Source organism: Lepidochelys kempii, chromosome 10 (assembly GCF_965140265.1).
Source record: "Lepidochelys kempii isolate rLepKem1 chromosome 10, rLepKem1.hap2, whole genome shotgun sequence".
NCBI classification, from domain to species: Eukaryota; Metazoa; Chordata; order Testudines; family Cheloniidae; genus Lepidochelys; species Lepidochelys kempii.
In genome coordinates, this window is record NC_133265.1 from 21,095,719 (window position 1) to 21,112,390 (window position 16,672).

General features: G+C 38.8%; 1 protein-coding gene across 2 annotated transcripts in view; it reads right to left on the reverse strand.

Moving 5' to 3' along the window:
• Positions 1 to 3,663: 3,663 nt before the first annotated feature.
• Positions 3,664 to 16,672, reverse strand: part of CPPED1 (calcineurin like phosphoesterase domain containing 1) — an 85,722-nt gene continuing 72,713 nt past the window's right edge. For both annotated transcript variants that reach the window (XM_073362376.1, XM_073362375.1), the window contains one exon: positions 3,664 to 6,385. In XM_073362376.1, the coding sequence (XP_073218477.1) occupies positions 6,156 to 6,385 (230 nt within the window). In that variant the 3' untranslated portion in view covers positions 3,664 to 6,155. The remainder of the gene's footprint in view (positions 6,386 to 16,672) is intronic.

A 16,672-nucleotide genomic window follows, 5' to 3' on the forward strand; every position in this document is an offset into this window, starting at 1 on the left:
CACGTTCTGCTCTCACTTGCACTGATACAAGTCCATTTAGGCCAATGGACCTGATGCAGAAGTTGGCTCCTCATTGTTTTAGGGGTATTGACTAGAGCTGGATGAATTTGTTTTTCAGCAAATAGTAAATGCACTGCAAAATATTTTTCAGGACACCGAAACCTATTCACTAGTTCTTGTCAAACCTGGCAAATAGTTTTGCCAAAAAATTGGAATTTTAAGTCAAAACAGTTCATTTTGAAATGACAGCGTTGCGGTTAAGTATTGATAAAATGGACTTAAATATAAGTGCCAATTACAGAAGTATTACAGAAGTACTTACAAGTATGCTGTAGAAATAGTACTATGTATTTATAAGCGTAAGTGCAAATACTTTTAACTCCCCTATTCCCTGCAATTGTCTAGTCAATATATGGACAACTACCTAAATAATATAAGCACATTGTGGAAGAGAAGCACAACAATGAAATTTTATTCATAGACACAAGCATGGAATAACCCTGAAAATATCTCTGGGAAGTAAATTTATAAATTTATTTTATTTATATAGATGTATAAAATAATATGTACAGACAGCATCAATTCCATGAAGTGGGCATTTCTCTTCAATAATCTCGAACTTACCATCCTGAAGATGGTTCCATCTTGGCAGTCCCCACTGCTGCTGGGCTGGGGAGCAAGTCTCCCAACCGCACGTCTGAATGACCAATCAGATGCGAAGGGGACAAAGCCCCCACCAGGGTCAACAAAAAGACGGCTGGAGCTCAGGGTCTGAAGTGCCCAAGCTAGGATAGTGGGTTCTGGGGGCCCCCAGAATCTGGGACAGGTGTGAGGGATGTGATTGTTTCAAAAATCTATTTTGAAAAAGTACTTGCAAACTAAAAAGAAGCTATATAAAATAACTTTTAAATGTACTTAATACAAGTACTAAGTACAACAAAATAAGTAGAGTGCTTCAAAGTATTTAACTACATGGGAACGCTGGAAATGAAACACCCAAAAACAAAGAAAACCCAGAAAAAATTGTTTTGAGTCAAACAAAACATTTGCTTCAGTTTGAACTAAGGCTTGGTGTTTGCTAGGTTAAAAAGGACAGTTTTTGTTTGATTGAACCATTTTTTATTTTTCAGGGTTTTTTTTTTGTTTGGGGGCCAAATTAATAAGTCAATTATTTGCTCAGTTCTAGTGTTGATTGCTTTCTGTTCAAAATGGGTCATTAATCTAGCTAAAGTTTCCTCCCTCCCCAACAGAAAGTCAATAAATTCAGCTTTAAAACCGACCACAAACTTTACAAACTCTTACAGAAAAGAGGGTTTTCATTTTTTGTCAACACCTTATATATGGGGTTTATGTTAGATATGCCTAGACACACACTAACAAGCATCTGAGGGATAGCCGTGTTAGTCTGTATCAGCAACGATAGTCTCTAAGGTGCCCCAAGGACTCCTCGTTGTTTTTACTAACGAGAATGTTGCCTATGAGCACTTCCAAACATAGCTAGTGTTTGCTCTCCTTATAACCTAGTTTGAACTGATGGCAAATTATTTGTAATCCGCTTGATCACCTCTAATATCTTGGTGTTTCATTTAAAACTCCCGTGTACATCTGTGAGTATGTACATATTCCTGCTTTACTTCCATATTCAGGAGAAAATAATGGAAAGTAGATGGCTTAGTAATGTATTATCAGTGCCCCATTCTAGCAATATGGTTCATCCAGGCTGATTAGGTTTGAATCAAACAATATTGAAGGGACACTAGCAACTTTTAAATCACACATCTGCCTGCCATTTCTCTTACCAGCTGTTGTTACAAGCAGCAATTATAAAGACTACATTTTTTCCCTCTTTCAGTTTGCCTGCTTAGTGCATCTGACAGTATTTTGTGTGTAGTCAGTTTCATTAACGATGTGGGGGGAATGGTCTCCAATATAATAGGAGCGAGAGAAACATCTTATAGGAAAATATGATTGTAAAACAAAATTCAGAATGGGGCCTTGGGCATATGAACTAGTTTTTAACTGCTTTTTTCCAAAGTGATTAGAGTAAATATAATTACTACAGAGCCAAGACTGCAGTCATTACCTGGGTAGAACTTCCATTAATTTGATTTCCACCACCCTTCCTCCCTCTCCCGCACCGTTCTCCCCAAAATCTTCAGAATGAAGCCTTATTTAAAAAAAAACAAACAGATGTGTATTAATCATTGCTAAATGTTACAACTAGCTTTAATAAATGTGAATTGATCTAGAACTGAAAACTCATCTGATCAGTGAATGAGACACTGATAACACTCCCCAAAAGATCTGCTGTCCAGGTTTGTAGCACATTGTAAAGTATTCTTTATCTTGCACCACAATGACTCCTCAACCTACCTTTTCTGTTGATTATCCACGATAATGTTGTGAAAGTTCCAGGTTACAAACTTTTTTTTAAAAATGTATCTTAATATGCGAGATACCCTTCCCCCCCATTTTAAATAACTTTTTACTACTTTGCAAAAGCGTGTATTCAGTTGCATTTTAGAGTTAAATTCCCCTTGATTTCTTATTTAAATATACATTATACTGAGTATATTTCAATATCCTAAGTAAAACCTTCTTATTGATTCTCCCAAATACCACTTCATGTGACCAGTTTAAACTATTCAAATGAGTTTGAAGACCTGCTTCAAATCTCTTAACCTTCAGGTTAAGAAATGGTTTAGACCTTTGCTTGTATATTCTTGCAATAGCCAGCTGGGACACTACTGTACTTTGATAAGCAATAAAAAAGTTGCAACATGACTAAATCATGAAAGTGACACCAGTTTTGTAATAACGTATGGACACATGGTGCATCCTTCCTCTGGAAAAACAGGCACACAAAGCTAGTTCACACATGTCACTAGCACTAGCTGCTGCTGAATGGTATTGTTGCTGTCACTGTAATTAAGATTCTAATTCCCAATTAAAATGTATTGGTCTTCTAATTATGCAGACAATAAAGGGCTGACCCTGCAGGACAGCAGGAAGCAGTTTGTTGAGCAGAGCATGTGCACATACACACTGCAGAGATTGTGCAAGCACTGTGCTGTGCGAAGTGGAGGATGGGTGGGGATGCCAGGGTAAACCTCCTGTTGCCCATCCTGTCTGCCAAATTTGACCACACATCAGACATTTTGGGGTTTATTTTTAAAGTAGCAATTACTTCTCCTTAGCTGGAGGGCTAACTGGAGATTTGCTGCTGAGCCAGCTGCTGGTAAGCAGGACAGACAGCCATCTGTTGTAGATGTCCTGCAGTCAGAGTATCCCTCACTTTTAGCTGATCCAAGTTTTATCCCTAAACGTCATTAAATGTGTGGGATGAAACTAAGCACATCATGTTAGTTCCATTTTTAAAAAACATACAGCTGCCCCGCAGCTTCTATTTTTATAGGTAGAAGTGTGGGCCTTTACGGAGGGATCTGAAGGAGGACAGGGTAGTACCCTGGGGTTTCAGCCTCAGGAGGACTTCACAAAGATAGGGAGTGGCCCAGGAAAAAAGAAAACCCATGATAGGAGAAGTAGACCTGTGGCAACAAGGCGGGCACCACTGGCTCAGTGAACCTTGTATTTATTTTATTCCAGCATAGTGTCATGAATGGATCTGAAAGAGTCGTTATTAATAAGACTTGAAAGCCCTGATTTATACAGTATATTTATTTCTCATGGTAGACTGTATGAGTGATGTATAATTCTTGAAGCTTCTTATACTTCACTCAATCATGAATTTGGAACATAAAATTTAAATTGGATTTTAAAAGATTTTACAGTGTAGTAATACTCTTTAGTGAGAAAACAGTAGACAATTTATGGTAAAAAAATCTCTCTTATAAAAAGCAAACTTGGAATTATTTATACAATATGAATTAATGTTGAAATTTAAGTTATGAGTTTGTATAGGTAAAATGGTTCTGCATAAACATATTCATGCCTTATAATTCCATGTGTGTGTGTATATAATCATTTATGAAATCATAAAAATCAATCTAAAATTTTTAGAACCACTCCTATTCATACCCATTCTATTAATTTCTCGTGTTTATGGAAAACCGCTCTTTTCAAATCTATCTTGGCTCTCCCAAATATCACCCTTACAATTAAATGGCCCACCTTATTTCTTTTCTGCCCACTCTACTATATAGGGCAAGACCAACAGAACCATCCAGTGCCTATCATACTCTCCGTTCTTTCCGCGAGCCATAACCTGAACGGACATACTTAAACGATATAAGTAACAGTGGAATACCCTTCCTTCTGCAACAAACTGTAAGGGGAGCACCACTCTACAGCATTAACTAGCAGTAAGGACAAAGAAACCTCAACACATTTGGGGCCAGATTTTTAAGTGCCTAAAGCTACAGATAGGCACTTTTGAAAATTCTACTAGGTGCCTAGCTACTATTGAAATCAATGGAAGTTAGGCACCTAGATACTTTTGAAAATCAAGCCTAAATAACTTTATAAATCTGTTCCTTAGCCTTGGTGAAGGACTTTAGCTGCCAAATCTGAGGTGGCTTCTTGAAAAACCAGACTATTAAAACAATATCTAACTAAGTAAGGCCGCTTGGAGGCTCTATTCCAGAGGTGGGAAAACTACGGCCGACCCTCCTGCCTGGCCCCTGAGCTCTTGGCCTGGGAGGCTAGCCCCCGGCCCCTCACCTGCAGCCTCAGCTTACTGCATCACTGGTGCAATGCTCTGGACAGCGGGGCTGCGAGCTCTTGCCAGCTCATGGCTCAGCAGCTGTGCTGCCTGACCCGGTGCTCTGTGCTGCGGCTGGCCACAGCTGGGCGGTGCAGCTGCAGCACCATCAGCCACCGGTGCTCCAGGCAGCGCGGTAAGGGGGCAGGGAGTAGGGGGGGTTGGATACAGGGCAGGGGGTGAGAAACAGGGGGGGTCAGATATGGGGCAGGAGCTGGGCCACGCCTGGTTGTTTGGGGAGGCACAGCCTGCCCTAACCGGCCCTCCATATAATTTCAGAAACTCGTTGTGGCCCTCAGGCCAAAAAGTTTGCCCGCCCCTGTGCTACATTGACCAAAAATCTCTTTCAGGATGTTTGGGGACTTTATATTGTACTTAGCGAATCTTTTAAACTATGTCCTAGACTAAAACAATATATATATTATAGTCTTTTTTCTTTAAAAAGAATATACAGCATAGGCAGTTTTTGAGCTTCTGCAATTTAGTTTGGTAGAACTGGACATTCATAAATCTCCCTTTGTCTAGGAGTCAGCTGTTTTCTAAAGAGGATATGCTCTTACAGGGAACTCTCAATAGCAAATTTAATTGCAGTTAAATGCCAAGAGGCAACAGTAAAATGACTCTTCTATATTTAGTTTCTCTTTATGGTTTTCCTATTATATTTTCTTAGTTTACAGGCTTTTCTAACCTCCACTCCTGCAGACTCAAATTATGAGTCTTGTCTCTCTTATAGCACCCACAATGGTGATTTGCTAGGCAGAGAAGAATCCAGCTTGCTCTGATTGCTGTAGTAGTTCTGAAGATAAAGGCTTGGGATGGGAGATGACATCAACTGGAAGGAAGCAGAAATAGGGTGAGATCCAAAACTCATTGAAGTCAATGGAAGTCTTCCCTCTGACTTCAAAGGGCTTTGGATTAGCCCATACTGAATACGAACATGCCACATTTACTTTGTCACTTTCTGGAGGATTACCAAGCATTTAATAGAGAACATTAAGTATAATGGTTTTGAGATGTATCTTGTGGGCCATCAAACTAGAACAGAAGGGTGAACTAGAGTTGAGTTTGTCATCCAGAAGCCACTGCTCCTACTCATGGATATGCTATAAAAGTCTGATCCAGGAATAGAGCAGCTAAGCCTCAGAACAGCTCTTTCCCATTACAAAATCAATAGTGATAGCATTACCTCTATTATTTTTCATATTATAATTGGTTTCATTTCCCCTCAAAGGTATAAATATCTCTGCATACTTTTCTGCTTTGTTATTTAGGATGGTAATGAGTTGAGACAACTATTTTGGTGCATAATACACAATTGGGAATCATCTTCAGCCTACAGTAGGCTTTTTTGTTTTTGCTTAGCTAGCGTTTCTATCTGGGAAATAAAATATGTGAATTAAAAATAAACTGGAGACTTGTCATAGTTAGAAAATGGCTAATTTTGCTTAATCAAATCCATCAGCTCTTTTTCTATTCCTTGGCTACTCAGATCATTTAAACTGCAGTATCTGTGAACAATCTTCTCAGCTGTGACAATGACCACTCTAAGCCCATGGGTATCTTCTCCCAGTTGACATCCGATTGCTGATGAAACCACCATCTCTAAATCCTTGTAGGACCCTCCGGCATTCCTATGGTAGTGTCCAGAAAATACAGCTTTAATGCCTGTTTAAAAATAATATATATTTATATTTAGTTAACACAGTCTACGGACAACATGAGCTTAAAAACAGTATGATCTTCTTTTTTAGGCTCATGCAGCCACTATAATTCAACAGACATCTATATGACTAAGAACAGCTACAACTTGTCATGTTTATCCTTATTTTCTTAATGGGCATTTTTAATCTAATGATTAAGAAATTGTGAAATTAATAGGGAATCGTTTACATGATATTACATTTAGGAAGAAAATAAATATTAGCAACATATTGATAGTCAGACCAACTAACCTCCCACTCCCTTTAAAAATATTGGAGCCCTGTATCTTTAAACTCAGATTCAAGCCAGCTATTTTCCCATTACTTCTTTGATCAGAAACAGTAAAAATGTGAGAGGATGTTCTTGTTGAAAGTCCTTTTGTAATTCTAAATCAAGTAATTAACCAGAGGATCATGCATGTAGATAGGAGCAGAAAGTCAACTGTTGGATCCACACATTACATCTGGAGAACTAAAGATAACAAGACCCTCAAATCTGTTTATTCAAAGGGATAGTGATTATAAGAGTGAATGACATTAAAAGATAGGACAAAGTGGGGGAGGGAGTATCTTTTATTGGGCCAACCTCTGCTGGTAAGAGGCAAAAGTTTTTGAGCCTACACAGAGTTCTTCAGATCTGGAAAATGTCTCAGCTAAATACAAGATGGAACAGATTTGTATAGTATACTAACTAGTTAATACACATTTCAAGTGAAAGTGGCCCACTAACATCTCTCCAGTAATGTGGTTGGGGGGATATTTAAGTGGGTTCTAAATTGTTGTGATAAGCCATAAATCCAGTGTCGCTATTCAGTCCATAATTTTTAATGTCAAGCAAAGTTATGACTTTAAGCTCTTGTCTTTTTGAAAATGTTGTGCACATTTCCTTTGAGGATGAGGACTGAGGTCACATAAGAGTGATCAGTTTGTGACAAGTATTCACCTGTGTGAATTCTTGTGTTTTCTGTGTTTTCTGTGTGAATTCATTCAAGAGTGTAGTGATAGCTGGGTTTCATCCACCTTGTTGTTGTGGCCCTTAATGCATTCAGTGAGGTACACCACATGTTGTGATAGGCATGTGTGGAGCCCATGGATATTGGGAAGTGTGTTATGTGGGGTGTTGCAAATCACAGCATTGGAGAGATGTCCACAGGTTTTTGCATCTGTTCTGGGAGAGTCTGGTGCTGCTTTGAGTCCTTGCTGATGATGAGGTTGGGAGGTGGTTTAAAAGCCAGAAAGCGGAGGGGGAATTCAGGAAAGATTTCTTTTAGGCTGTGGTCCCCATTGAGTATCGGTTATAATGGTTTGATACCCCATATGGTTGGTAGGTGACAACTAAGGGTGTGCAGTCAAAAAAGGTTTAATTTCTGTACTGAAGCAGGTTCTCCTGGCAGCATTTGGGTGGCCTGCTCCATGATGCAATCTACTCCTCTGGTGGAGTGTCCTTGTTTGGCATAGGCAGTTTTAAGTGTGTTAAGATGTATACCTCAGATGTTCTCCTCGGAGCACACTCTGTGGTATCTGAGTGCCTGGCTGTAGATAAGATTTCTTGGTGTTTGGGATGGTTACTGGATCTGTGAAGGTACTTGCGGTGACCTGTATGTTTGTTGTCTGTCAGGTTCTATTGTTGAAGCTAATCATGGTGTTCAGGAAGTTGATGCTAGTGTGAGAGTGTTCTAGTGAGAGTTTAATGGAGGAGGGGTAATTGATGTTGTGGTGGAAATCTTTGAGGGTCTGTAGGTTATCTACCAGAGAATAAAAATATCATCAATGTAACTCAGGTATATGATTGACTTCATGGTGCATTCGTCCAGAAATTCTTCAAGGTGGTCCATGAAGAGGTTGGCATACTGGGGAGCCATCCTACTAGCCCCGGCTGTTCCTATGGTGTGTATGTTTAATGTAAAATTGTTACGAGTGAGGATGAAATGGATGAGTTTTAGGGTGGATATCTGAGCATTGTCCATTGTCTTGTAAATGTTTGAGACAGGCAGCAATGCCATCGTTGTGATGTATGTTGGTGTATAGGCAGCTGATATCCATGGTGGCAAGGATGGAGTTCTGAGGGAAGATGATAATTTTGTGGCATTTCTGGAGGAAGTCAGTCATGTGCTGGCCCTTTGTGTGGTGAATGGTTTGAGGATGGTTTTTCTGAGTCCCAATATTCCTTCAGTAATACTGCTGTGGTCAGATACGATGGGTCTGCCTAGGTTCCCTTATTTGTGTACTACAGGATGAGAAGATAGACTATAATCTCCTGTCCAGAGGTATTGGAAGGTACAGACCTTTATGAAGGATGTCTGGAATATAAATAAGCCAGGCACATGAAAGAAACCTGAAATGTGTAAGAGGCTTCTAAGTTAGATGAGAGGGGAAGGAAGATGAAAACTACCTGGAGAGGCTGACAGGCCTCAAAGAGAAAGAGGTACTATAATAACATGAACTAACTCTTAAGGAGTATGTTATGCAATCATTTTTTCTCTGTATACTTAATTAATCTTGTTTTTAATTACACCATTTGTATTTTAAACCATATTGAGGTAACATCACTAGGGCCTTGAAAAGAAGAAATACTTTTCTTTCGATCTATTGCTAGAGACAACTGGGGAGAAAATTGTGCCTTATCCTCAAGAATGCTACTCAGGTAATCCCCTAATGTGACCCAAATACGAGCTCTAGGCAGCAGGGATTTGGGGAAAGCTCACTGACATAAATGATGGCAGGAAAAGGAAGCAAACAAATATGGTATACTTCATAAACCTTGAGATTCTGGGATAAAAAATGCTTTAACAATAGTAGAGCTGATCAGAAAAATTGTGATAAGCGATTAAAAAAATTAATCGCAATTAATCGCACTGTTAAATAATAGAATACCATTTAAATATTTTTTGATGTCTTCTACATTTTTAAATATATTGATTTCAATTACAACACAGTGTATAGTGCTCACTTTACTTTTGATTACAAATATCTGCACTGTAAAAAAAGAAATAGTATATTTCAATTCACCTAATATAAGTACTGTAGTGCCATCTCTTTATCATGACAGTTGAACTTACAAATGTAGACTTATGTACAAAAAATAACTACATTCAAAAATAAAGCAATGTAAAACTTTAGAGCCTACAAGTCCACTCAGTCCTACTTCAGCCAATTGCTCAGACAAACAATTCTGGTTACATTTGTAGGAGATAATGCTGCCCTCTTCTTGTTTACAATGTCACCTGAAAGTGAGATGTGCTGAAGATTCATATGGTCTCCCTTCATGCTTCAACCACCATTCCAGAGGACATGCGTTCCTGCTGATGACAGGTTCTGCTCGATAATGATCCAAAGCAGAGCGGACTGACGCATGTTCATTTTCGTCATTGGGGTCAGATGCCACCAGCAGAAGGTTGATTTTCTTTTTTGGTGGTTCGGGTTCTGTAGTTTCTGCAGCAAAATGTTGCTCTTTTAAGACTTCTGAAAGCATACTCCACACCTTGTCCCACTCAGATTTTGGAAGGCACTTCAGATTCTTAAACCTTGGGTTGAGTGCTGTAGCTATTTTTAGAAATCTCACATTGGTACCTTCTTCGTGTTTTGTCAAAGCTGCCGTGCCAGTATTTGTAAATCCAACAATATGTGCTGGGTCATCATCCAAGACTGTTATAACATGAAATATATGGCAGAATGCAGGTAAAACAGAACAGGAGACGTGCAATTCTACCCCAAGGAGTTCAGTCACAAATTTAATTAACGCACCATTTTTTTAAAATGATCAGCAGCAGCATGGAAGCATGTCCGCCGAAATGGTGGCTGACGCATGAAGGGGCATATAAATGTTTAGCATATCTGGCACGTAAACACCTTACAATGCCAACTACAAAAGTGCCATGCGAATGCCTGTTCCTCGCTTTCAGGTGACATAAATAAGAAGCAGGCAGCAGTATCTCCCGTAAACTTGTTTGTCTTAGCGATTACCTGAACAAGAAGTAGGACTGAATGGATATGTAGGCTCAGACCTTTTAGAATGTTTTGTTTTTGAGTGCAGTTGTGTAACCAAAAATAAATAAATAAATAAATCTACATTTGTAAGTTACACTTTCACAATAGAGATTGCACTACAGTACTTGTATGAGGTGAATTGAAAAATACTATTTCTTTATATGTTTTATTATTTTTGCAGTGCAAATATTTGTAAAGTGCGCACTGTACACTTTGTATTCTGTGTTATAATAAAAATCAATATATTTGAAAATGTAGAAAAATATCCAAAAATATTTAATAAATTTCAATTGGTATTCTATTGTTTAACAATGCAATTAAATGCGATAAATTTTTTTAATCAATTAATTTTTTTGAGTTAAACTGCATGAGTTAACTGCAATTTATCGACAGCCCTTGTTTTCAAACTTTGCTGCTTCATCAGAATCAAAACTGCTTCATGTAGATAGTCCAATTTTGATGAAGTTCTGATGACAGCTCATCCACCTGGTTCTAGAGCCAAGGACTCCAGTGCTGTTGGACAGTCCACCATGCATGCTGCCTGAAGCAGGAGCTCCATGCCATTTCTGGTACTTTTAAAAAATACTGCAAGAATAAGAATGGTCACATAATTCCATCTGCAGGGACTAAAATACGAAAATGCCCATTCAGGTATGTATGATGGTGACTCTCTCTTTTTTCTCTTTGGTGAATGCCAATAAACGTGGCGTGAAATTTAAACATAAATGTATTCTTACAGCTAAGTATTGCTAATGTGCATTGCTTTCACACTTAATACAAATCACTTCAGATACAGTACAATTTAGAAATATGAATTAAGCATAAATAGCAAATTTCACAAACAGAGATTTAGCACCTCCAAAACGAACAAACAAGACCAGCAAAATGCTTTGCATGCCAGACTATTACAAACTCCCTAAGGCTGCGACTAATCCTATTCCATCCCATTCTGCTTGAAAACACTACTGGACCAGATGGCTGAAAAAATCTGAAAATTGTTTTATAATTTATCATCACGTATAATGCATATGATTTAATTGTATACTTTAGGTTAGTATCACTATAGAAGGACTTTTATACCTGTTAGTTAAGAATACTGTGAATGGAAAGAAAGATTTTCAAAAGCACCTAAATTACGTAGGAGCATATCTTCCCTTGAAAGCCAACAGAACTTGTGCTACTAAATCACTCAGGGCCAAATTTACTGAGTTATGTAAGTGCACCATTTAGGTGCATGTAGCTCACTACACAGGGTTGAGATACAGTTTTGCTATATTAAAAACTCTGCATACTACTTACCTCTGGTAGCAAGACATGCAGCCTATAATTCCTAGGCTAGCCATTTTCTAATAAATTAACATTGTGTTTAAAAAGCCCAAAATATAAAACAAAACAAGCTCTAAATCAAGCAACTTAAAGCTAAGAAATGTTAGCACAGAAATTCACTGTGAGGCGGAATGTAAATTGCCTGTTTAATGTAAAGGCAAAGTGACCCCCCCGCACCCCATGAGGAATAATGCAGTATTTAACAGGTTTCAGAGTAACAGCCGTGTTAGTCTGTATTCGCAAAAAGAAGAGGAGTACTTGTGGCACTTTGGTTAGTCTCTAAGGTGCCACAAGTGCTCCTTTTCTTTTTGCAGTATTTAACTTTATTCATTTCTGTGAGGAATTGGGAATAAGAGAGGGACCTAGTTTGGTTCCATTTTTAAAAGATATAGATACAAATTTAAAAACAGATGGTTAGCTGCTTTCAGTGTCAGTGACAAGCCCAACAAAGGTTTTTGATCAGATACATCAAAGCCGCAGTTTGAATGGAATACTGAAACAGCCATCTCTGTGTGCATTACAGCTGAACCACAGTTTAAGTAGTCTAAACAAAACAGGTTTCAGAGTAACAGCCGTGTTAGTCTGTATTCGCAAAAAGAAAAGGAGTACTTGTGGCACCTTGCTCCAAGAGCCGTTTTTTGGTTTTGTTTTTATTTAAACTAGTGCCCACTGTGTGCTCTCCAAGCAGTTCACAACACAAGGCATCTAATGATTAAAACCAGGACAGGTAAAAACAGAATTAAAAAAAAAATTCAAATCAAATACAAGTTTATTTTTTAAAAAAAAAAGAGCCTATGTAATAATTTCAAATTTAATTAAGGCCTAAATTTAGGATAGTCTATTAAAATATTTAAGCAGTACAAGTTTGTCAAAGTTTTAAAGTCTAGCCACTGATCTGGTGGAAGTCACTCTAAACTGGACAGTCTCTACGTAAAAGAATAAATGGACACAAATCAGATGTCAAGAATTATAACGTTCAAAAACCAGTCGGAGAACACTTTAATCTCTTTGGTCACTCAATTACAGACCTAAAAGTCGCAATTCTTCAAAAAAAAAAAACAAAAAAAAAACCTTCAAAAACAGACTCCAATGAGAGACTGATGAATTGGAATTAATTTCCAAACTGGACACCATTAAATTAGGCTTGAATAAAGACGGAGTGGATGTGTCATTACACAAAGTAAAACTATTCCCCCCCCCACTGTTCCTCACACGTTCTTGTCAACTGCTGGAAATGGCCCACCTTGATTATCACTGCAAAAGGTTTTTTTTCCTCTCCTGCTGGTAATAGCTCACCTTACCCGATCACTCTCGTTACAGTGTGTATGGTAACACCCATTGTTTCATGTTCTCTGTGTATATAAAATCTCCCCACTGTATTTTCTAGTGCATGCATCTGATGAAGTAAGCTGTAGCTCATGAAAGCTTATGCTCAAATAAATTTGTCAGTCTCTAAGGTGCCACAAGTACTCCTTTTCTAAGCATCTTTAACCACTGTTTGTGAAAATGCCAAAACAGCTTTTGATAGCATCAGCAAGGGTAGAGAGAATATTTTCTTCATTTCAGTTTATTCAGCTAGGTCAGTTTAAAGTTTGAAAAAAGAAGAAAAACTTGTCCTCCAATATGAATAAAAAATAAGGTGTGAGAGGGTAAGATCTACTACATCTGAAATCTTAAAGGAAGTAGTAGCCTAAAATAATCAGTTAATTTCACTAACTACAGATAATACTTCCTCTGTTTAGTAAATCAGTTTTTAATGCAAAATGTGTTTTGCTAAGAAAAAATAAACTTGTGTATCAGCACATTTAAGGTAGTTTTTTTCATTTAAACTTTTAAAATGCCAGTTTTTGTACATTTTTAATTGAATTCCAATTTCCATCCAAATTCAGCTTGATACAAATCATGAGTAAAAAGTTAATCTAGTAAACAGAAAAAGGATGAATGATGCATTTTACCTAATAAAAATTAAGAATCTGGAAGTGTTTTATATGCTTTTATAGGTATAATGCATTCTCCTGGTTAGCAAACAGTACCAAATTTGTTGTAAAGGTCCAAAGGGCTTGTCTTTACAAGAGCTAACAGCATGCTGGGGTGTAAATTTACAGCATAGTGCACACTCACTGGCTGTGAGGACCCTTCTGCTGTGCACTGAAAACTCTCTTGTGAGTACTGTCCTACCCAACGTGCACTGGGGAACTTTCTGTCCACAGGCAGAGTGACTGTGTGGCACACTTTAGATTTACACCTCAGCTTGCTCTGCACTAATGGGTCATACAGACATGCCTTCTGAGCTGCAAATCAACATAGTTTAATGGTTACCAGCCACTGAAAATCAACCTCTCTAATTAAAGTACAAATGCAAAAGATTAAAACAGGTTTACAGTAAGCCAACCTGGTTAAAACTACATAAATTTTAACAAAAGAGCAGCTTAAGGGTCATCTGCCTAAGCAGATGGCAATTCACACATTATCATGTCAACTAAGATATTGAATCTTCAAGAAGTTAGCAGAAGGGTATTGGCCCAGCCACCCATCATCTCTGATTCCTACAAATATCACTTCAGCATCTTTGAACCTCCTAACTCCTGGACTTACAATTCCTGAAGCTGTGGGCTTGAAACATATTTTGCCTTTTAAAGCCTGACTATCAAGGGGAGTTCATGGACTTCCTGTTCAAATGCTTCACAAATCTACGTGTTTCAGGGAATTCTAAGAATGTGATCCTCCTGGTGCTCTTGAATGGACAAAAAGGAGTCCTTGTGGCATCAGAGACGAACAAATTTATTTGGGCCTAAGCTTTCGTGGGCTACAGCTCACTTCATCAGATGCATGGAGTGGAAAATACAGTAAGCCAGTATAAATATACAGCACATGAAAAGATGGGAGTTGCCTTACCATGTGGGGGGTCAGTGCTAATGAGGCCTGCTCAGCTCTATCAAAGGCCAATTCAATTAGGGTGGATGTGCCCCATTCTGTAATTGAATTGGCCTCGTTAGCACTGACCGCCTGAAAGGCCTGCTCAGCTCTATCCAAACATTGCAATATATTCATTCAGAAATACAATATGGCTACCCTATGGCTTAAAGCCGCAAGAATAAATTCATGTCCCATACCTTTCATTAAGCCTTTAGTATTAGTGACTGTGTGGTGGGTGTACCAACTGGCTGTGTAAAATAACTTTCTAGGTGAAATGGGAAGAGAGTACGTGCTGTCAATATGAGGGGAAATTCTAAGTTTTTTCAAGAAAATATTGTCACTTTTAGAGATGAAGAAAAACTGCTTAGAGTTCCACTGCAGCCTATTTCCCCACCCCCCTCCCCTCCTGTTACTGTCACTTTTCTTGGCTCTTCTCTACAATTCCACAGAAGGCAGAAAATGTCATTTGAAAACTCAATTTCATCTTCTGGTCTTTTATGAAAAAGTTACAGTGATAAAGCTGCAGGGAGATGTTAACCTGTGTGACAATTTTTTTTTTTTAAACTTAGAAAGGAAAATAATCCCTCTTTTTTGGTGTGTTCCTAAAGTGACATCCTATTGCCTTCCCCAGAATCTACTGGTCTGAAAGAAAACGGCCAGCAGTGACAAGCTGCCCTGCCCCCCAAACCCCCTTACTGTTGTATTGTCTTTATCATTGGAAAAGCAGTAACAGAGAGGCTATAAAAGCAACATAAGTAGCACAGCAAGATGCAGTCTGATAGGTAACTTTAGTCTTGTGTTTTGCCCTGATCTAAGTGCTGTACCTCCTTCTATGACAACTCAAAACTTGTTCAGAATGCTGTTGTAGCCATGTTGGTCTCAGGGGGAGAGGGAGGAGAGAGAAAGAATAGAAATCTATATTTAAAAAAGCCCCAAATACCAGGGCTGTCCCTAATCTGGTAACCCTTATTCCACCAACCAAAGTGGGTAAAAAAAAAATTACCCCACCCACCTTGTCAATCTCAAAACTTGTTTAGGGGGCCTGTTACCATACTGCAGCAACTTCATACACCCTATGGGAAATTAAAATGTGGTAAGATACACATGAAAAAAAGGTTTCATACGAAGCACTTTCAGCTTTGTAATTTAATGGGTCTGTCGCCCCAAGCATATTTAATGTTTATTGATGCTAATCTGATTTAGCGACACTTATCAAGGCAATCCGTTAATACAGCACTGAAATAGCATCAGTGCCACTACAACTAGATCCACCCCTTTATAGCCAATGGCCCAGATGCCAGGACAACTCTCCTTGAAGGTGGGAGACCTGTTTTCAAATCCCTATTCTGCCTCATCTGGAGCAGGGACTTGAACCTGGTGTCCCACTGTCCAAAAGGGGGTGGGTCTCAAACTGTTCCACTGAAGCGGTTTCACTTTGTATAAATCATTTAAGTATTTGCTGAGCGAGCGAAAGCAAGACAGACTGACTCTACAGCCAATGATTACGGATGTACACAAGTCTTGTGCAAGTCCCGGCTCCAAGAAATAACTAATTATTTATACGAAGTAGACCAGCTTCAACAGGAGACATTGAGAAAGCCCCACCCCATAAAACCCAATAGTCTGGTTGCTTGGGCACACTCCTGGAGTGTGGGACCTAGGTTCAGTCCCGGTTCCAATTCAGGCAGAATGGAGATTCAAAGTTGATTCTTCCACATCCCAGCTGAGTGGTCTAACAACTGGATGCATAAAGTAAGTGCCAAAAATTCCAACCCTGCTTGCCTTCAGCTGTTTTCTATGGCTCAGAGAAGGACTGGGCCCCACCTGCAATCTTGGCAGGGGAACAACTTGCTTGAGAATGCCATCAGAGATGTTATTAGCTAGGGTGCTGAACAGCTTGGCAGTGGCAGGAGATAGGAAGTTTTGCACATGCCCACTGGAGGAAACTCAAGTGTCTGGGATTTAGGGGTTAGGTGGCAGCTGAGTGGGCATTTTCAGAATCTCAGGGAGGGCCCACATGTTG